General features: G+C 39.0%; 2 protein-coding genes across 8 annotated transcripts in view; one reads left to right on the plus strand and one right to left on the minus strand.

The window, feature by feature from the left end:
* Positions 1-1,105: 1,105 nt before the first annotated feature.
* LOC139758829 (pre-mRNA-splicing factor RBM22) lies at positions 1,106-15,590 on the minus strand. Of its 2 annotated transcripts, none has more exons than XM_071680672.1 (4): positions 15,395-15,590; positions 9,914-10,029; positions 8,120-8,234; positions 1,106-2,629 (listed from the first exon to the last, which is right to left on the minus strand). In XM_071680672.1, exons 1-4 carry the CDS (start codon positions 15,446-15,448, stop codon positions 1,439-1,441), a joined length of 1,476 nt encoding a protein of 491 aa, XP_071536773.1. In that variant the 5' UTR covers positions 15,449-15,590; the 3' UTR covers positions 1,106-1,438. The 2 variants fall into 2 exon arrangements, with proteins under 2 accessions (XP_071536773.1, XP_071536774.1); XM_071680673.1 differs by lacking the exon at positions 15,395-15,590 and adding an exon at positions 15,348-15,367.
* LOC139758828 (uncharacterized) overlaps positions 15,485-23,281 on the plus strand; it is a 28,859-nt gene continuing 21,062 nt past the window's right edge. For 3 of the 6 annotated variants that reach the window (XM_071680666.1, XM_071680671.1, XM_071680668.1), the window contains exons 1-2: positions 15,672-15,815; positions 22,513-22,721. The gene's annotated coding sequence lies outside the window, so the exon portion shown is untranslated. Of the gene's footprint in view, positions 15,530-15,671; positions 15,816-22,512; positions 22,722-23,281 lie in introns of those variants that run through there. The other 3 variants (XM_071680669.1, XM_071680670.1, XM_071680667.1) reach the window with 2 other exon arrangements.

Genomic DNA, 23,281 nt, shown 5'->3' on the forward strand with positions numbered 1-23,281 from the left:
GCCTTGCCACACTTCATTTAGGCCCAGCTCTCATCACCTTTCTCTTTTTTCACCAAACCACTTACCATAACTCTTTCACTTCACATCCCTTCCAAAACAAGCATCCCACATCTGCCATCCTATTGTCTAACAATTTCAAGAGAATAAACTGTGTGTCGTAGAGGTAGACTAAAAGGGGAGGGAGCGGGGGGCTGGAAATCCTCCCCTCTCGTTTTTTTTTTTTTTTAATATTCCAAAAGAAGGAACAGAGAAGGGGGCCAGGTGAGGATATTCCCTCAAAGGCCCAGTCCTCTGTTCTTAACGCTACCTCACTAACACAGGAAATGGCAAAAAGCATGAAAGAAAGAAAGAAAAGAATACTCCCAGTCAAAGAAAGCCTTACTTGGACTTCAGCCATGAAATATAATGACTAGTTTTGCAACTTCAAAAGATAAGCAACACCCTATTCAGTTCCAGCCCCTTGACAATAGCTATCAAATATCACGTAATGTGAGCCAATGTGGCCATCTCTTTCTGGTGATACCTCGCCAGCATGGGAAATGGTGAACGAGCATGAAAAAATTACCATGTAAATCTACTCTAATGCAAGAGAGTTTACTCTGTTTGGTTTCAGAAGCTGTATGATAATAGGGAATGTTAAAAGATGGGGCCCAAGAAGAATAGAACATCACATTGTAATGTTCAAACAGGTACTTGGACCCATGCACTTAATATACCATGCATCATTCCATGCTTTTTACTAGTAATGGTGCCATGGATTCAACCATAACAAACAGAAAGTTTGGACTACTTCCCACAAACAGACTAAAGGAAAAAACAGGCTAACTCATTTTGACATCTTGCAATGTGCCATTTACTCTTCTTGCATAAAAAAGTGTGATCAGACAATGCTAAGCTCCAATACTGAGTAACAATTCAAGATATGTAAATGCTCTGTCCAGTTGCTGTTAGACGATGAGAGGGATGACAGCTTTACAAATTAAGCCTGGTGTTCTTGTCTACAAAGGATAAGTAGCCTACAACAAAGGTAAGTCTAAAGCATGTGTCTCACTAGTTCATTGTCAAGATATGAAGAATACTGATGTGAGAAGCTTAAAGAAATATCTAAAACAAACTGATTTTATTGCATGAAATAATCGAAATCCACAAAAAATACAAAATCTTTACAATATTGTTTCAGTCTGTGGCAAGACGTACAAAAGATAACCGATTCTGCAACTATATTCACATTCAATATGCCTTGTTTGGCTATGAAAATTCAGAATAAGTGTATAATCTTGTTTTACAAATGTTTATATACTTACTTTAATTTTAAATATTCACTTCAGATTGCTTTCAATTTTACTGCATACTCTAATGAAATACAAACAGTGATAGAAATCCATATTTTCAATAATAACCTTCCTTTATAATACAAAAAGTAAGTGCTAAGCACACACTATTTTTTGTCAGGATTAGCCCCCATCTGAGTGGGATCTTGTGAAGGATAATGAATTATACCATGAGTGAGGGGAGGTGGAGGACCAACACCAGGAATTGGTGGTGGTTGTGGAAAGTAAGTTGGGGGACGAACACCCGGAGGAGGACGCAAAGGTGCACGTAAATGAGGGGGGAAAAAGGGGGGAGGCTGCAGAGGTGGTAAATGACCTGGAGGGGCTGGAGGGACACCAGGAGGAGGACGAGGACCTAGAGGTGTACCTAGAGGAGGCGGTCCTCCTGGGAGACTACCTGGAGGTGGTGCGGGGGGTCTGGGAGGGGCTTGACCTGGAGGCATAGGAGGACGTATAGTTGGAGCACCAGCAGCTGGGGGTGCCTGACCAGGTGGTAATGGTATGCTTGCAGCTGTTGAAGGCAAATTAAAGAAGTTGTTCTGTAGTTCTTCTGGAGGTGGAGGAAGTGCAGGGAGGCCAGGTACAGGTTCTAATGGCTGTGGGGCAGTGTCATCACCTTCCAACTCCTCAATACCTCCAACACCAATTCCTCCCTGTCTAGCTTGTGATCGACCCCACTTGATGTTAAGGCGTCTACCCTGTATAATGAGCTTATTAAAGGTACGCTCAGCTGCTAGCTCTGCAGCTGAACGAGCAGTAAACTGTACAAATGCATACTGCTGTTTGGCAACAACATTAACACTACGCAATTCACCATATTGGTAAAAATGATCTCGTAATTCTTTTTCACCAATCCTATCACCCAAATTGCCAACATATAGTGTGGTAATAGATTTATCTTCTGGGGGCTCCAACCTTGGCATTGCTGCTGCCCTTTTCAGAAGTTTGTCAGCAACAGGATCATTAACACCATAGTAACGATCTTTGATATTCTGATCAGCTAGGGGATCATCAGGATCAGTAGGCTTTTCATGACGATAGGGACATTCTTCTCCTCTCTTGCATTCACCCTTAACCCAAAATGAACAAATATGTGGTCTGTTACGCTTGTAATATGGAGTTGTACGAGCTAAACGGAGAAGCATTTCTGAGTGAGTTTTGGTTTTCCCTAGTATGCCTCCAGCAGTGCTACCATCTGTGGTGGCAGCCATCTGCCTTTCCATGTTTTGGATGTAATACTCTTTGTTGACATCACTCTTTGGCATATCATCTGTCAAGCTGAGGGCAGAGTCTCGCACCTGGAAAAAATAAATCTATTTATGCACCCATCACATACTGGTAATGGAAAAACTCAGCATGAACCATCAATCTGTATCAGTTCAATGGCTTGTAGAAAGAAATTAAATGAATTTAGTGTAAGTGGAAACTCAATGCATACAAACTGAGGAACTAAAAAATAAGATATTGTAAAACTGCATTAGAAATCAATGTTCTCGACTTCCACACATTCTTCAATGCTCCCAGAACTTTCGCCCCATCCCCCACCCTATGATTCACTTCTGCTTACATGGTTCCATCTGCTGCCAAATCCATTCCCAGATATCTAAAACACTTCACTTCCTCCAGTTTTTCACCATTCAAACTTACCTCCCAATTGACTTGTCCCTCAACCCTACTGTACCTAATAACCTTGCTCTTATTCACATTTACTCTCAGCTTTCTTCTTTCACACACTTTACCAAACTCAGTCACCAGCTTCCGCAGTTTCTCACCCGAATCAGCCACCAGCGCTGTACCATCAGCGAACAATAACTGACTCTCTTCCGAAGCTCTCTCATCCACAACAGTCAGCATACTTGCCCCTCTTTCCAAAACTCTTGCATTCACCTCCCTAACAAAACCATCCATAAACAAATTAAACAACCATGGAGACATCACGCACTCCTGCTGCAAACCAACATTCACTGAGAACCAATCACTTTCCTCTCTTCCTACATGTACATATGCCTCACATCCTCGATAAAAACTTTTCACTGCTTCTAAGAACTTGCCTCCCACACCATATATTCTTACTACCTTCCACAGAGCATCTCTATCAACTCTATCATATGCCTTCTCCAGATCCATAAATGCTACATACAAATCCATTTGCTTTTCTAAGTATTTCTCACATACATTCTTCAAAGCAAACACCTGATCCACACATCCTCTACCACTTCAGAAACCACATTGCTCTTCCCCAATCTGATGCTCTGTACATGCCTTCATCCTCTCAATCAGTACCCTCTCATATAATTTACCAGGAATACTCAACAAACTTATACCTCTGTAATTTGAGTACTCACTTTTATCCCCTTTGCCTTTGTGCAATGGCACTATGTAAGCATTCTGCCAATCCTCAGGCACCTCACCATGAGTCATACATAAACTGAATATCTTTACCAACCAGTCAACAATACAGTCACCCCTTTTTTAATGAATTCCACTGCAATACCATCCAAACCCGCTGCCTTGCTGGCTTTCATCTTCCGCAAAACTTTTAATACCTCTTCTCTGTTTACCAAATCATTCTCCCTAACCCTCTCACTTTGTACACCACCTCAACCAAAACATCCTATATCTGCCACTCTATCATCAAACACATTCAGCAAACCTTCAAAATACTCACTCCATCTCCTTCTCACATCACCACTACTTGTTATACTTTGACGCTGTCTCCCGCATTAGCAAGGTAGTGCAAGGAAAAACACAAAAGAATGGCCCAACCCACCCACATACACATGTATATACATGAATGCCCACACACGCACATATACATACCTATACATTTCAACATATACATACCTATACATTTCAACATATACATACACATACATACACAGACATATACATATATACACATGTACATATTCATACAAGCTGCCTTCATCCATTCCTGACGCCACCCCTTCACACATGAAATATACACACATGTACATATTCATACTTGCTTGCCTTTGATCCATTCCCAGCGCCACTCCACCCCACAGGAAATAGCATTGCTGCCCCCCACTTCAGATAGGTAGCGCTAGGAAAACAGACAAAAAGGCCACATTTGTTCACACCCAGTCTCTAACTGTCATGCATAATGCACCAATACCACAGCTCCTCTCCACATCCAGGCCCCGTTGACCTTTCCCCACCCTCCTCTGTACAACCCTATCTAGAGCTCAAGCCTTGCAACCACATAATATTGTTGGAACTACTTTACCCTCAAACATACCCATTTTTGCTCTCTCAGATAATGTTCTCTCCTTTCACACACTCTTCATCACTCCCAGAACCTTCATCTTCTCTCCCACCCTGTGACTCACTTCCACTTCCATGGTTATATTCGCTGTCAAGTCCACACCAAGACATCTAAAACACTTCACTTTCTCCAATTTTCTCCATTCAAACTAACATCCCAATGAACTTGTCCCTCAACCCTGCTGAATCTAATAACCTTGCTCTTATTCACATTTACACTCAACTTTATCCTTTCACACACTTTTCCAAACTCAGTCACCAACCTCTGCAGTTTCTCACCCAAATCAGCCACCAGTGCTGTAACATCAGTGAACAACAACTGACTCACTTCCCAGGCCCTCTCATCCACAACAGACTGCATATGCATCCCCCTCTCCAAACTTCTTGCATTTACCTTCCTAACCATCCCATCCATAAACAAATTGAACAACCAAGGAGACATCACACACCCATGCTGCAAACTAACCTTCACTGGAAACCAGTTACTCTCCTCTCTTCCTACTCTTACACATGCATTACATCTTTGATAAAAACTTTTCACTGCTTCTAACAGCTTACCTCCCACACCATATACTCCAAGACCTTCCACAAAGCACCTCTATCAACCCCATTATATGCCTTCTTAAGATCCATAAATGCTACATACAAATCCATCTGTTTTTCTAAATATTTCTCACACATTCTTCACAGCAAACACCTGATCCATACATCCTCTACCACTTCTGAAACCACACTGCTCTTCCACAATCTGATGTTCTGTACATGCCTTCACACTTCCAATCAATTCCTTCCCATACAATTTTCCAAGAATACTCAACAAACTTGTGCCTATGTTGTTTGAACACTCCACTTTATCCCCTTTGCCTTTGTACAATGGCACTATACATGCATTCCACCAATCCTCAGGCACTTCACCATGATCCATACATACTCTGAACATCCTTACCAAGCAATCAACAACACAGTCACCCCATTCTTAATAGATTCAACCGCAATACCATCCAAACCTGCCGCCTTGCCAGGTTTCATTTTCCGCAAGACTTTCATCATATCTTCTCTCTTAACCAAACCATTCTCCCTGACCCTCTCACTTCGTACACCTCCCTGACCAAAACACCCTACATCTGCCATTCTATCACCAAACACATTCAACAATCCTTCAAACTACTCACTCCATCTCCTTCTTACTCCATCACTACCTGTCATAACTTTCCCCCTTTACCAATGTTCCCATTTGTTCGCGTGTCTTTCATGCATTATTTACCTCTTTCCAAAACATCTTTATATTCTCCCTAAAGTTCAATGAGACTCTCTCACCCCAACTCTCATTTGCCCTCTTTTTCAACCCTTGCACCTTCCTCTTGACCTCCAGCTGCTTTCTCTTATACATCTCCCGGTCATTTGCACTCCTTCCTTGTAAGTATCGTCCAAATGCCTCTTTCTTCTTTCTCTAACAACTTTACTTCTTCATTCCATCACTCATTACCTTTTCTTATCTGCCCACCTCCCATCCCATTCCTCACCCACTCCCTTCATGTCGTTTGCTCTCAACTTTTGCCATTCTAACTCAATCTCCTTGGGTACTTCCTCACACAAGTCTCCTTTCCAAGGTCACTTACTCTCACAACTCTCTTCTCCCAACAATCTCTCTTCCTTTTTGAAAACCTCTACAAATCTTCACCTTCACCTGCACAAGATAGAGATCAGACATCCCTCTAGCTACCCTTTCAGCACATTAACATCCAAAAGTCTCTCTTTTCTTCTTATCGTTGTTACATCCACACACATTCAGACACCCAATCTGAGCCTTTGAGGTTAATGAGCACTCCTCACTTGACTCCTTCTTCAGTTTCTCCTTTTAGAAATTGAAATACAAGGAAGGGAGGGTTTCCTGCCCCCTTTAGTTGCTTTCTATGACATATACTATTCATTTACTTATCAATTCAAAAATAATTCCACAGGTACAATTTCTTTTTGTGTTTCTGCATGTTATTAGTTCCCTATCCATTCTCCACCATGTTGCCACATTTGTTTTCTTCACTTTTTTGCACTATTCCTACCTTCCAAGAAATTTTCTTATTTTTTGCAAAGTTTACTGACATTCTCTCACCCCTCACCACATGTGCCCTCTTTTTCAGCTCTCATAACTTTTTCTTCATTTCTTGCCACTTTCTCTTACACTATTTCTAAACACTCAATCTCCTTACCTGCAGATCCCACCCATCCAACTCTTTTTTCTCTTTCATTAGCAAATTTGCCTTTTCATTCCATAATTCATTTTCGTTTCTCATAAGTCCACACCTCACCTGCACATGTAAGCACTGCTTCCCTGAATACATTTCACTTCTATTATTTCATTTATGCACACTCTAAGTAATTCTTCACTCTATCTCTTGGTATCTCTAGATTTTCTATTTTACTAAAACCATTAAAAACTTTCACACCTGCTTCCACCATGAAATGATCAGACATTACACCTACTGCCCCTCTCAGCAAGTCTACATCCAACAAATACCTTCAATTCTGTAGAAGGTGTGGCAGCAATAAAAACCAAATTATAACAGGATATGTGGGGAAGATTACCATTTACTTTGGAGGGATAAAAAACAGCTGATTAACTTTTTGAAGCTTAGCACTTAAACCATATCTTAAAGTTCTTGTGTGCATATTGCTAGTAGGCTTTACTAAATCTAATGCTGTAAGTGATGTCATTTAACATATTCTTGCACAGCCAAAGCTTTACACTTTTGCTAACCAGGGATTAATACTATCAAGTTTTTTAGTAAAACTCCAAATCTACTTTAGTAGATGCAAAGATGAAAGCAAAGGCAACAAAATAATCAGGCCACACGTCTTGCTCCTCTGTAGTAAACTGTCTGCTTTGTTTCACAACTTTTAATGACAATTTGCCTTGGAGATGAAAACACTTTGCACAAGTCCCACTCACGTATGTATGGTCTAGTCTACAAAGAAATGATGCATTTAATTCCCCCATAATGTCTTGTTATACTCAGCAAAGATATAACTTCTGCTACAAACATCAGTCATATGCAAACTCAACAAGGTGTACAATACATCTAATAACTAGGCTTGCGAAGTAAGAAATGATAGCATATGCATCAACAGAAGCAAGGGCATCAGTGGCATCATAATTAGGGAGAAGGGATAAATGCTTACTCTAAATGAAATGGCAGTATTCTACAAAACAAAAAAGGTTCAAAAAGTCTCCTATTATGAAGGTGGTAGTCACTTCTGTTTAAAGTTTATAATTCTGTCCTCTTCAAGTGTATAAATGAAGCTTAGAATACAAAGTCCTTTCAAAAAGCCAAAGCTTTACAGGTTTGTTGAGCAGAAATTAAAATGAATTTTTTGTGAAAGTCCAAAACCACTGCAGTGGATGCTAAGATGAAAGCTTGCATCACTAATCCTTAGCAATATGTCCCTCTGTCTCAAATGTCTGATAAAAAATCAAACTCTAATAACCAAGCTAAGTGACTTACCTGTGTTGGGAGACCATATTCAAGATCTAACAAACAAGTCTGACAAACGTTTTTTATCTTGGCACATGTCTGGCATACCTCTGTTTTCTTGAATCTCATTCTTGCACCAGGGCACCTGTAAGCAGTGAGTATAAATATTATATAAAATGAGTAACATTTATCAATGTTCCATCATTCTGAAATATCAAGTACAAATAGTGGTGGTGGGGCTCAAGTAACAACACTGACATCCTAACAATGCCACACCAAAAGCACATCACACATAGCATTTGTAAGAATTAAAGTGTCTGCACTACACCAAAAAGTGCATACCAAATGGAACACTGGATGTCTTGTGACTACTCAAAATTTTCAATTCACTGAAGAATGGGAAAGAATAACTCAAAAGTTGTGAGAGGCTGATAATAGTGTTCATAGGACTGTATTGAATTTTGATCCCCATGATATTTTCACTTGATTTATGACAATGTGAAACGATAAACATACAGCACTACTACAAAAGAAGCCCATTTTTTCCTAAACAAATGACCTTAATTAACCAATATCTCAGCTATACCACAGGAATATAGGATTATCCTGACCAGTTAATCTTTATACTCTAAAATCAAGTAAATATCAGTAGCATAATACAGTTGTCTTAATACCATTATCTAATTGTACTGAAGGTTTCCTGTACTTTAACAATAATAAACTGAAGTGTTATATAGTAGAATATATTAGATGCTGATGACTACAATATAATAAGTGTACATCTGAATTATTCAGATGAATAGGATTCAAACAGACTCATGAGGTATGTAAATACATAAAAATAGAGTATAGCAGGATAAGAAAGGACGAACAAATAACTTTGAAAACAATATTGTAGACAAGCCATGTGAAAATCCAACACTTTTCCTTTGATTCAACACAAATCACTTGTCATTATGGAGCAGTAAATCAAGCTAAGGGATTCAGAAGGAAACTGTGCGAATGAGGTCACTATCCATTTGTTCCCAATAATCCCTTACTAACACAAAAGCATTTGTATACATGCTCTCCCCTACTTACGACCTATGCAACTTATGACCATCTGTACTTTCAACCAAGAGAAAAAAAGAAGATAAAATATGAACTAAAGAATCTTAAATAAAAGGTAAAAAGAAACTACAGAATCATACAATAAAGCTGGTTAATAAAAAAAAAAGAGATAATCATGACAGAAATTGAGCAGGATAAAAGAATGCTGTACATGTATACAAATTTTACATACCATGATGACATATGTTAGACTTATGTCCACTTTGAGATCCGACCAATTGGTCAGAATGGAACTCAGACGTATGTCGGGAGGGGGTGTATATAAAAAAATCTGAATACAAATGAATAAGAATTGTTTGTAAATAAACAATGCTTGTCTAAATCTGGAAGGCTAATGCAATATGTAGTTACCATGGCATACTGATGCTCTAGCTGAGAAGTGACCAAAAATTTATTTTTATTTTTTCCTCTTTACTTTTCACCTTATTTTGATATGCCTTCCTTCCCTTTATGGTTGAAAAAGATCTAGAGACTGGAAGAAATATATAGGTCTATCCTTTGACTTCTAATAACAGGAAAGGTAAAGAAAAAAAATCACTTTACTATGAGTCTCTCACTAAACTGTAAAACCTGTGCTGTACACTATATTGGAACCTTTATCAATATCTGACATAGTTCCATAAGAATACTAATACACACAGACAGCTAACTGTTACTTAAGAAGCCCACAAGAGGCATAAAGTAACTAATCAAAATCCCTATTTCCATACTTACCATCTAAAGACTGTGAAGGGTCTTGTGCAAATCTTACATTCCTTCCCATATCGATCGCGCATCATCCGGACATATGGGTTATCTCCGAGACAAGTCTGACACAAAATTGGGAAGTCCTGCAAGAAAGATCTTGAATTACTGATAATATGACAAAGAAGTGAAGTAGAGCATGTTATACTTTTTTCATACATAATCGTCATTTCCTGCATCAGAAAGGTAGCATTAAGAACAGAGGATTGAGCCTAAGATGGAAAATCCTCACTTGGCCCCCTTCTCTGTTAATTCTTTTGGAAAAATAAAAACTGGAGGAGAGGATTTTAAGCCTCCCGCTCCCTCCTTCTTTTAGTTGCCTCTTACGACATGCAAGGAATACATGGGAAGCATTCTTTCTCTCCTATCTCCAGGGATATGTTTAATCTATTCAAATCTATATCTAACCAGATAAGGAATCAGAAACCAAGGTACACAACCTCTTGCAGATTTCTAGTGAAGTCTAAAAAGTACCCCAAAACATCAAGTGGGTATGAAGCATGATGCACTTTTAATGAACATTTCCAAGGGTGGATAAAAAAAAAGACTATTTCTAAATCTCATCATTTCATTCTCAGCAAAAAAAAAGAAAAAAAACAAAAAAAACAGAGTTCATGAGTATCTAAACCATGATTATCTAAACCCTACAAGACTGTCATCAAAGGAAAGCAACAAAGATGGTATCACAATTAAGAAAACTGAGTTACAGGGAAAGAAGAGAGGCTATAAGTTTTCCTACCTCAGAAAGAAGTTTGAGGGGTGGCTAGCTCTCAGCCTTTAAGTTTTTCAAACAGACCTATGACACAGACAGTAAAGAGTTCTTTGAATGATATTGGCTTGAAGCAACCAGACGACTTAATCAGAAATCAAGTAAGAAACTTGTTATAAAAGATATATGGAACTATCTTTAAAGTAAACCATAGAAAGTTCTGTGGGGCCTGGGTGTGGAAAGGGAACTGTGGTTTCAGTGCATTATTACATGACAGCTAGAGACTGAGTGTGAACGAATGGGGCCTTTGTTGTCTTTTCCTAGCGCTACCTCGCACACATGAGGGGGGAGGGTGTTGTTATTCCATGTGTGGCGGGGTGGCGATGGGAATGAATAAAGGCAGGCAGTATGAATTATGTACATGGGTATATATGTATATGTTTGTGTGGGTATATATATATGTATGCATTGAGATGTATAGGTATGTATATTTGCAGGTGTGGACATGTATGTATATACATGTGTATGGGGGTGGGTTGGGCCATTCTTTCGTCTGTTTCCTTGTGCTACCTCGCTAATGCGGGAGACAGCGACAAAGCAAAATAATATAATATATCTTTAAAGTGTTAGAATAATGGATGAAAGGAATAAAATGACTGATGACATGGTTAATGCAAACAGCATACAGAAATCTAAAAGTTGTATGACAGAGATTGTTCAAAAGATGAAGCTTCTTGAGTGCAAAACTCCCTCCTTGTACAGTAGAAATAAATAATTACAATGGGTAATTACAAGAAAATTTTGTCTGAAATGTTAAGTTATTGACTAATCTCCTCCCAGAGTCCAAGGCAATGAGGACAAGAAACTAAACTATCAGAAAAGTATTACAATAGATTATTATAAAAGGTCTCACACTTATGAAAGTTTTGTGAGGGAGAGGAAACCAGTCTTTCCAAAAGACAGAAGTTTATCTCAAATAGGGCCAATTATTAATAACCAGACCCAGAAATAGGCATTTATGAAGGGCAATCTCAAAAGGCAATGTTGCTAGCCTTGTTCTTTTCACGATAAGGGTAAGAATAAAATTCTGTAACCAATGCTTAGGGCATTTCTGACACACAAGATTCTTCAAGGAAGACGTTTTTCAGACAGATTGGTACTGAACTGAGTAAAGAGAGTCCTATGCAAAAAGGTCAAAAGTTTGGCATACACCAAACCTCCACCTGTAGGTTTGGGAAAATCCTTACGTGTAAACTGGATCCAGGACTTGAGGTCAAAGTCCTACAATAAAAAAAAAAAAAAAAGGCTGAGGTCCAGAAATAGTTGAGGCATAAGGCACATGGCATAGATGGAGGAGTCTCCAGCTCACGGTGTTCGTCCCATTTGGAGGCTACCACCATTACTAAACCCCAAAAACTAGACAGAATGAGAACCTTTCCCAGAAGAATAATCAGGGGGAAAAAAATATATTCATTTCCAAAAATTCCAAACCAAGGAAATAGCATCTGTTTCAACAACTTCTACAACTGAAACTGGAAACTTGGTAGTCCATATCAATGCACTAATTCTGGCAGTAAAAAGATCCATTTGAGGTGCCATTCTAAAGTTAAGAAACCAACTGAAAACCTCCCTCTCTATTGATATCTCTTGAAATCATGCCAGACCTCAATAAGGTATCTCCCCATACAAAGCATAACCTTTGGAATAAAAGTAAAAAAACGCAAAGAAATGATGGTAATTAAAAAAAAAAAATAAGAGTAAATAACTATACCTGACTGTAATAATGTATCAAAATTGTATTCTGAAGTAAACACACTCAATCATGCCTCATATAAAGCAATATCTAGGGAAAACAGATGGACATTTAAGTAGTTATGCAGTTCATACTTATAAGTAACCACCTGTATGTCTGACTACAAACCAAACATGGTTTTTGGAGCTTCTTTATAAGTATGGGTGTTTGCAGTTCCAACATTTGTAAGTCGGGGACTCCCTGTATACTTTATTAAAAATGACAGTTGGGAAAAGGCATCAGAGATATAGAGAGATGGAAAATTTGCATCAAAATACAATTTGTGTTGAAATATGAGGACAAGGACTTCGTGAATATATTCATTCCACTTATCAGACCAAAACAGGATCATGCCTCATAATTCTGTTCAGTGCACCTAAAGAGCGCACAGATCTGATTTTGACGGTACAGAGAAGAGTAACTAAGATGATACATGAATTAAGAGAAATGAGTTACAACGATAAGTTGAGGGGTATAAAGCTGTCCACCACGGAGGAGAAGAGGGGATGGGGCCCCTGATAATTGTCTTCAAGTTTGAAGCTGAATGATATTGGCTGGGGACAATCATTCAAGAGATGCAGTACCAAAGTAACCATAGGACATAACAAAAAGATTGTTCAAAAGGATGTTAAATAGTACTGGTTTAGTGTTACGGTAGAGGATGGTTGGAATAACCTTAACAAAGAGGCAGCAAATGCTAGTGGTTTACGTAGGCTTCAAAGTCCACTAGATACCACAAGAAGTTCAGGAGTTGGGGCCCAAAAAGTGTAAAACTCTCTTCCAGTACTGTACAGACATAATTACAGCCAAAAGGTCTATGAATCAAAGAACAACAAGCAGCCTTTATGCCAGTCACAGAATAATAGCTCTGCCTAAAGGCTATGCTCAGGTGATAAATTAGCCACAATGTCAAATCCTAGATCTCTGAATGCAGTTTTCTAAAGTTTATCTTCCATTAGGTATTAAACACAGTGTTCCATCCTCAACATCTAGCACTTACTTGGCATGACATTCATCATCCACCTATCTACCTAAATTTTGGAGTTTGCCCATGTCTCCCTAAAAGCTGATGTAATCATCATCATTCTCTACTTCCCTTATGATCTCAGCATTGTCCACAAACATGTTTACATACAATTGCAATCCATCAGGCAAGTCACTTATATAAACCACGAATAGTAGCGGGCCCAAGGCCAAGCCTTGTGGCAAAATACTTGTAACTCGAGCCCACTTTGAGGATGCATCTCTTACCTGTGTTTTGCTCCATTGCAATATGAAATAGAGCTCTAAATTGCATATCATAAGTGACCTCTAAGGCAGCTACAGAGCACACTTTGATTTAATATAGGAGTTTCTGTGTTGAGTGAAATGCTAGCAATTAATGTGATGAATGATAACATGTTCAAAGGGTTAATCTTCACATTACTCGGTAGTAGATACTAACGGAAAAGCTTATGTACAATACCTACTAAACCATATCTTTTTCCCATTTCTTTCCAGGAAATGTAACTACTGTAGCTAGGCTGCAAGATATTTAGACTAGGAAATGGTATTCAAAATATTTTGAAAGTTAGTTTACTGAAGGTTTTATATATTACTCCTTTTATAAATCCATCTTAACAACAAACACCACTGTATATACTACACAGTAAATGTATATGCAAGTATGGGGCATCAGTAGTAGGTGGGGTATGAGATGATATAAGATGGTTAGAAATGTCAGTTCCTTGGTGCACTGAGGCTATATCATTTGCTCTTCATGTTTTATTATTCTCATGTGATGTTCAATCATTTCATGACACCTTTTTACTCAACTTGTAAAAAACCCATTTTTCAGAGACCAGACAGCATGGTGCTACATCAAGTTAGAGACTGCTATACGTATTCATGAAATACACACTGAAAAACAATGCGCTCTCGATAGAAACATAAATTTCATCAGTTGTGCGTTTACTACAGTATGACAGGTATATATCAATAACTACTGCAATTGTCTTGAATTTCTATAGTATTTGGAGGTAATTATCTTTTCTTATTCTTCCTACTAAATAACAGCTATACACATCAAGCAAAATGTGGGGTAGGTTACACTAAAATTAGGTGAAACCTTTCCAGAAATTGATGGAATATATGGCACCTGATCAAAGTTCCCCAAGCAACTGACATATGTGTTATTTTAAATGTTATGTGAAACATAAGTGAATATTTTGGTCTCTTTTACTACCAGTTGCTGGAAGGTTTGAGCAGACAAGTTCTAAAGAATATTCTTCATGTGATGAGGAGTTATACACAAAGTTACTGAAATATGAAGTATATTTTGCCTGCTTGTGGGGGGTCAGGTCAGGTTTTCTTATGTCCTGTTGAGTCATTAAAGTGTTCCACCTTACTTTACTGCTGTCAAACCTTACATTTTCCTGATCTCCATCACCCTCCCCACTAACAATACTTATATGTTGTTGTAGTATAAGAAATACGTAAAACTACCTCCTTCAAGTCATATTCTGCTCTTACTACAGTATAGTAACATGGCAAAACATGAAAAAAAATTAACATTTCACGGGCTAAATCCCAATCTCTTTCACAGTCAATAATCACTAAGCTTTTAAATAAGAAATAATTTAAGGAGTCACACGTTCCCCCCTGACGCTGTGTACGCTGCTTCTACCCGGTAATCTCAAAGAAATAATTCGAGAAACGTTTAATGGTTAACCTCTACCTACAGGATTAATGGCATACACATATATGTTCCTACACATTACATGGAATGATCAAAAATGAATAAAGTAACCAAGTTTTCCTTGAAAATTGCAGAATTACAAACAGGGTTAGGCCGAGGCCTCGAATGCCACCCTCCTCCCATTTACCATCTAACCCCTAAGGCTCAAAGCTACCGTGATACACACCCTCTCTACATTTATTCAAGTGATCTGAGGGTACTCCTGGGCCTTACCGAATCCTCCCAGTTCTGTCTGTTGTAGGTGTTGGTGGACTTGGACATAGCCATGTTTACTGGTTTGTGTACATACGATGTTCAGCTGTTCGTCCATGGCGCACGTGCAGCAGGCCACTCATCCTCATCTCAGCGGTAATTTCCCTCTTTGTACACCTCCCACCTCGACCATTTCACCCGCGAGACCCTCCCCCAGTGCTCTCTAAGGCTGGAGGAATGGAGGGGATGGCACACCGACGCCCGTGAATTAAGGGAGGAGTTTGAATTTGGCGCTGTTTGACGCTGGGGGGACGGCAGCCAATGAGGAGTGTGTGTTGGTGTGGTGTATCTTGCGGGCTTGTATTATGGCCGCCAAAACGAAGCTGCCGCCACCCGTTTGCTGAGCCAAGCTCACTGTCAACCTCAACCACCAGTTAAAAAGGTAGAATGGCGTGTGTTCCTAGGTTTCCTGTCGTATCCCAGGGCGGCGTGAGGGTGGGAAATAAGTTTCCCTCCCGGAGAACTGACCAGTGGCGGGAGTCCATTCAAGGTTGAGGTGCCAGGCGAACCTCGAGCTGGGCTTTTGTTTAAGTCTTGACCGTGGTGGACCCTGTGGGATTGGTGTCCCAGGGTGGGATTCACCCAGGGTAATGCCTCACATTCATTGTATGAAGTTGATGAGTCCCCTCCGGCCGGACACGGGGTATTACGGAGGATGACACCTGTGAAATAAACTTGGAGCATTTAAGTGCTGCCAGCAAAGATTTTAAATTGCTGCATTGTCCAGTTCCTATCATAGTGTGTGAGTCAATATTTTTTTACCCATTTTAGTGTTGTTTATTGTAGTCTATAAAGGTTGAGGGAACCCTGTCAGTGTGGCCAAGGGACACCAGTTAGTGTGACTAGTGACTTCACCTGGAATTCTGGGAAGTTTATTTTGAACTTAAAAAGTCTAAATATAATGTATGTGATGAATTACGGTTGATTACTGGGTCTTATTTGTAGATTACCTCTTGGTAGTTGGGAGGATCTTGAAAAATGGAAATTAGTTTCAGGTACAAGGAGAAGGAAGAGTAATTTAGGGGCATAACTCTTTGATAATTTAGATAGGAGACAATGGTGTGTGTGTTTGTGCAATGTGTTACCACAGTTGGGATATGATTTTACTGTTTTCTAATCATGTGACAGTTCTAAAGTGGGGAAGGGTGTGGGGACCAGGGAAAATGTGGGGCTAAGTAATGGAAAACAATGAAAAGTGGTATAAGAATGATAAGTGGTATACTTTCAAACTTGGAGCGCATGAAAACTAAAGGAATGTCACAAATTTTTCTCTGCGTTAATAGTATACTATGTGGAGAAAACAGGATATATCATAAGATTAGCAAAGAGTGATTTGGTTCATTTGGAGGCAAGGTTTCCAAAATGCCAAATAAAGAATGTATAGAATGTATAAAACTGATGATAATGACAATTAATGGAAGTAGTGTGAAAACAGCTGTGAGCTGCCTGAAAAAGGATTGAAGAAGACTAATGTTTTATTTAAATCTGCTTTATTTTTCGTTTATGATTACCAGTTATTTGTAGATGTGACTAGTATTCTCCCACCATACTGGAGAAAATATCACATGCCACTGTTGCCCACACATTGATATCACCGTAATTGATGCATATTAGTTTTAGATTGTGAAAGCTACTCAAGCATTGTTGCCTATATTTTTTGATACAATGAATATTTGTATCTTTAAGAATGTTAGGTATTAATGTGTTTGATTATACATGTAAAATAATGGTTTGTTTTGAAAGATTAGGTAGAATTGCATAGAAAACATGTGTGTATGTAATAAAATTAGTAAAGATAGCGTAGATAAACTCTTGAAATGGAATACAAGGTACAGAGTGTGCTCAGGTATAATGTGTAGCTTTATAAATATGTGAAATGACACACTGAAGAAAAGCAAATATTCAACAGTGGATGCCCACCAATTTCAGTGCTGTCCTTTCTGAACCTCTGCACTCAAATATAGAAGAAATTATATTGCTTTAAAGGATATTTCCTTACTTATGGATGATTTATGCATGTTTTCTGAAGAGAAAGCTGTTTCCCAGTTTTTTGTTCATATTGTGCACTCAGGGGAGAGTCCATTATGGATGAAAGGAGATGACAAAGGAATAAAGATAAAGTGAAAGAATAGGACACAGGAAAGTGGGTGGAAGACATGGAAGAGACAAATCTCAGTATGTATGTTTCATAGAAAAGAAAATTAGACGAGATGGTATATGACAATAGACCATCATTTACGATTTTATGGAAATGGAGGACATGTGAGTTACTGCTAAAGGATAAAAGCATTCAAAGGAGATATTGAACAACTTTTGGTGGTTTTGGAGCTGATTGGGAAGACTTTGACATAAAATGTTGTGGTGCCCAGGATACAAAGAGGGTTGAGCTCCAGAATGTAAGTTGCAACAACCATGTTTAAAAGACAAAGGCAGGATTATAGGGCAATTGTTATTTGACAGAGATAAAGCAGAAAGTACAAAGGAGCTACATTATAAAAAGAAAAGAAAGGAACGAGAAAGGATATTGTGAGAAAGGAAAGACATTGTTCTTATTGAGATTGATAGTAGTGTTAATATCATTAACTGGCAAAGCCATATGATATACACAGACACAAGGGTAGGTGCTGTTGAAAATGCCACTGTTCTTTATCAGCAAATGATATGAACATGACTGATTTGGATAGGGAGCTATAGTTTCGGTGCATTACACATGACAGCTAGAGACTGAATGTGTTTTTTTTTTTTTTTTTTTTTTTTTTTTTTTACTGGCACTACCTCGCTGAAGCAAGGGGTAGCGATGCTGTTTCCTTTGGGGTGGGGTAGCACCAGGGATGGATGAAGGCAAGCAAGTATGAAGATGTACATGTGTGTATGTATATATGTGTATATATGACAGCTAGAGACTGTGAACAAATGTGTTCTTTGTTGTCTTCTCCTAGCACTACCTAACGCATGCTTTTGGGAAGGGGATGCCATATCATGTGTGGCTGGGTGGCGACTGGAATGGATGAAAGCAGCAAGTGTGAATGTGTACATGTTTATATATGTACATGTCTGTGTATGTATATGTATGTATACATTGAAGTGTATATGTGCGTGTGTGGGCGTTTATGTATATACATGTGTATATGGGTGGGTTGGGCCATTCTTTCATCTGTTTCTTTACACTACCTCGCTAACGAGTGAGACCAACTAAGTATAGTAAATTGATAAATAGATATATTTATATATATATATATATATATATGTATGTATGTTGGAAAGGATAATGATTTTACCCGTGATCAAGTATATTCGTATGAGTCTACAGGGAAAATGAAACATGATAAATTCCCAAGTGCATTTTCATGTAATAATCACATCATCAGGGGAGATCCAAAAAGAAATATGTCAGTTGATATACAATGAAGAGACGTAGCTAGGACGCCATTTGGGAAACAGGTGATTGTCCAAGACCACTTGTTTACCAAATGGCGTCCTAGCTACATCTCTTCGTTGTATATCAACTGACATATATTTCTTTCTTGTATTTCCCCGATGATGTGATTATCACATGAAAGTGCACTTGGGAATTTATCGGGTTTCATTTTCCCCATGGACTCATAGGAATGTATGTATGTATGTACTTGTGCATATGTTGATATGTATATGTATGTAAAGGTGTGTGTATGCATGTCTTTTCCTAGCGCTACCTCATGGGGAGGGGGTTGCTATTTCATATGTGACAAGGTGGCAACGGGAATGGATTAGGGCATCAAGTATGAATATGTACATGTGTTTATGTCTGTGAATGTATATGTATGTATACGTTGAAATGTATAGGTATGTATGTTTGCTTGTGTGGGCGTGTATGTATATACATGTGTATGTGAGTAGGTTGGGCCATTCTTTCGTCTCTTTCCTTGCGCTGCCTTGCTAATGCAGGAAACAGTGACAAAGTATGATAGATGAATAAATATATATATATCCTTGGGGATAGGGGAGAAAGAATACTTCCCACGCATTCCCTGCGTGTTGTAGAAGGCAACTGAAGGGGATGGGAGTGGGGGCTAGAAACCCTCCCCTCCTTGTATTTTAACTTTCTAAAAGGGGAAACAGGAGTCATGTGGGGAGTGCTCATCCTCTTCGAAGGCTCAGATTGGGGTATCTAGATATGTGTGGATGTAACCAAGATAAGAAAAAAGGAGAGATAGGTAGTATATTTAAGGAAAAGAACGTGGATGTTTTGGCTTTGAGTGAAACGAAGCTCAGGGGTAAAGGGAAGAGTGGTTTGGGAATGTCTTGGGAGTAAAATTAGGGGTTGGTGAGAGGACAAGAGCAAAGGAAGGAGTAGCACTACTCTTGAAGCAGGAGTTGTGGGAGTATGTGATAGAGTGTAAGAAAGTAAACTCTAGATTGATATGAACAGGTGCATAGGCACCAATAACCACCCATCTCTCTCCGTCTATTTTCAGTTTTACCCATATCAATCTAGAGTTTACTTTCTTACGCTCTGTCACATACTCCCAAAACTCCTGCTTTAGGAGTAGTGCTACTCCTTCCTTTGCTCTTGTCCTCTCACCAATCCTGACTTTGCTCCCAAGACATTCCCAAACCACTCAGAGCCAAAACATCCAGGTTCCTTCCTCAAATTTACTCCCTATCTCTCCTTTTTTCTCATCTTTTTTTTTTCTGATCACACATGTAGAAACCCCAGTCTAAGCCTTCGAGGAGGATGAGCACTCCCGCATGACGTACACGTCCACACGTGCACATATACATACCTATACATTTCAACGTATACATATATATACATACACAGACATGTGCATATATATACGTGTACATAATTCATACTTGCTGCCTTTATTCAATCCCGTCGCCACCCCGCCACACATGAAATGACAACCCCGTATCCCCACACGTGCGTGAGGTAGCGCTAGGAAGAGACAACAAAGGCCACATTTGTTCACACAGTCTCTAGCTGTCATGTATAATGCACCAAAACCACAGCTCTTTTTCCACATCCAGGCCCCACGAAACTTTCCATGGTTTACCCCAGACACTTCACATGCCCTGGTTGAATCCATTGACAGCACATCGACCCCGGTATATCACATTGTTCCAATTCACTCTATTCCTTGCATGCCTTTCATGCTTCTAGTTACTTGTGGAATTTTTTGGGTGGGAAGGGATTTGTGCTGTTGCAAAGAATTGATTGTTGAGCATGTTGAAAGGAGACTTGTTTGGGAGGTTCTTTCTATCAATGTAGAGGTGTTTTGTTGGTTGCTGACAGCCAAAGATTGTTCTAAGAACTGTATTTTGCATGGTTTGCAGATTTGTTATATTTGCTTTTGAGAGGCTGGAAGATCAAACTGGTTAGGAGGTGCAGTGTAGTGTTTTCTGGATTTCACTCTCAAGTGTTGACATCAAGAGTATGAATTCACCCTCATTAATGTGGAATCACAATCACCTGAACAAAAAGGTGTTCAGCATCATCAAGAATCTTCCTGCTCTGGAGGACTACTTTACCCTGACATCATATTAAAGACAGCAACAAAGGTTTAACAGTACTGTGTAAGATGTTCTGGGGCAGCAAATAATGATACTGTTTGTATGTACGTATGTGGGTGTGTAGTCTTATCAGAAACCACCTGCATGAGATTACATTGAGAATGTAAAGTCACCTTTGGTAAGTTTGGATTATCATCACTGAACAAAAAGAGTACAATCTTGTCACAGAACTTGTCCAAAGTTCACCCTCCTAGTTACTTGTGGAATTTTTTGAGTGGGAAGGGATTTGTGCTGTTGCAAAGAATTGATTGTTGAGCATGTTGAAATGTAATTTGATTGAGAGGTTCTTTCTATCATTGTAGAGGTGTTTTGTTGGTTACTGACAGCCAAAGATTGTTCTAAGAACTCTGTTTTGCATGGTTTGCAGATTTGTTATATTTTCTTTTGAGAGGCTGGAAGATCAAACTGGTTAGGAGGTGCAGTATAGTGTTTTCTGGATTCCACTCTCAAGTGATGACGTCAAGAGTATGAATTCACCTTCATTAATGTGGAATCACGATCACCTGAACAGAAAGGTGTTCAGCATCATCAAGAATCTTCCTGCTCTGGAGGACTACTTTACCCTGACGTCATATTAAAGACAGCAACAAAGGTTTAACAGTACTGTGTAAGATGTTCTGGGGGGCAGCAAATAATGATACTGTTTGTATGTACGTATGTGGGTGTTTAGTCTTATCAGAATCCGCCTGCATGAGATTACATTGAGAATGTAAAGTCACCTTTGGCAAGTTTGGATTATCATCACTGAACAAAAAGAGTACAATCTTGTCACGGAACTTGTCCAAAGTAGTCCATCAATTTCCTGCTGTAAGTAGCACTGCCTTGAAGCTGCAGGAGCACCAGAAAAGTAGTCTTAGGGTTAAATTTCTCAAAATCAAAATTATATATGTGTGCAGAGATGTAGGCAAATGTCTATTATCATCACATCTTCATTTCAGACCCTGTGGAAAGTACAGTTTTGCTCATAGAAGATCACTAACAACCAGTACATATTTAGAAAATTACAAACTCTGTGTAATGTAGAGGAGCCTTTTTATGTTTTGGCTGTTTCCAAATTTATAGCATGTTTTGTTACATATATGTTTACAGTTTAGCTCTAGCTTTTAAACTCCAATACAGATTTGGCTAGATTTACAGTTACAGTTTACAGTTGTCCGTATTCCAGCTTACCTCGTCCAACCATGTTTACGCATATTTATTAACCAAGCCTCAGACCATCATTTTCTGTTAAGCCACATACCCAATCATTTAAGGCCACTGTGCCTGCCATTGCCCAACACCCCATACGTTGCTATGACTCATCCGTGGGGAAAGAAATGAAAAGTATTTTGATTCATGCATCTATTAAACATTACTCTGACCTTATTGATTAAATGATCGCAATATAGATTTAGTCTTTGTAGTTCCAAAATTTAGTTTTACATGTGCACTGTATTTATCGTGTAGCTCATTAAGCAATTATTTATAAATTGAGGCACCACACCCAAAAGCTCCAGAACAATACAATGTGTACATATTATCCTAAGGATACGAGGGTCTTGGCTGATGGGTGATGATTCCGCTGAGGTGGCAGACTACTGTGTCATGTACCTAGTGACCCATGTCACCTTCCCAAGTAATCCTAGGCCCGCCTGGCTTCTGCATGCAATCGTGCCTTGGATCCATGCAAGAAGCTAAAAATGTGTTGGAGAACTACACATCGTGTGACAGTTATTGAAACATTAAGATGTACAAGGTGAGTTCTCATTGGCTGTGATGCTCAATTGGTAGCATAGGAAATGAGTCTGGAAGGTTTTAACTTATAACTGGCTACTTACCAAGTTCTGTTGGTTAACTTGTTATGTGAGACCATAAACTCTGTAAAGTATCCTTGAATTGTCAGCAGATGCTATACTTTTTCAGCAACTAAAGTCTGGTTTGGTTACCAAAAGTATGCAGATAGTTGACCCACTATGGATAATAGAATTATGTATTTATTTATTTATAATTAACCAAGAACAGATTTTATGAGTCCTGGTGTTCCCAAGACCATTCTAAAGGCTTTACCATCCCAAGACTGTTGTACTTCTGGTAGCAGGGAAATTGAGACTACTTTGGAGTGTTAAGTTCTTTGACATGGCTATACTTCCAGTGATACAGTTCCAATGAAGATGACTTTTCTCTTGTGGTTTACCCCCTAGCAGGCAAAGCCCAGTTACACCATTTATTCATCGTATCGTTTTTTCGTATACGGTTCGCCATTTCCCGCTTTAGCGAGGTAGTGCCAAGAACAGAGGACTGAGCCTCTGAGGGAAC

Source organism: Panulirus ornatus, chromosome 31, assembly GCF_036320965.1.
Source record: "Panulirus ornatus isolate Po-2019 chromosome 31, ASM3632096v1, whole genome shotgun sequence".
NCBI lineage: Eukaryota > Metazoa > Arthropoda > Malacostraca > Decapoda > Palinuridae > Panulirus > Panulirus ornatus.

Bases quoted from the DNA above. Each gene is read 5' to 3' on its own strand.
- LOC139758829 (XM_071680672.1), bottom strand. From the start codon at position 15,448: ATGGCTATGTCCAAGTCCACCAACACCTACAACAGACAGAACTGGGAG. The intron at 10,030-15,394 runs GTAAGGCCCAGG...TCTTTCTTGCAG, and splicing joins GACAGAACTGGGAGGATTCG to GACTTCCCAATTTTGTGTCA. The intron at 8,235-9,913 runs GTAAGTATGGAA...CACTGCTTACAG, and splicing joins CCCTTCACAGTCTTTAGATG to GTGCCCTGGTGCAAGAATGA.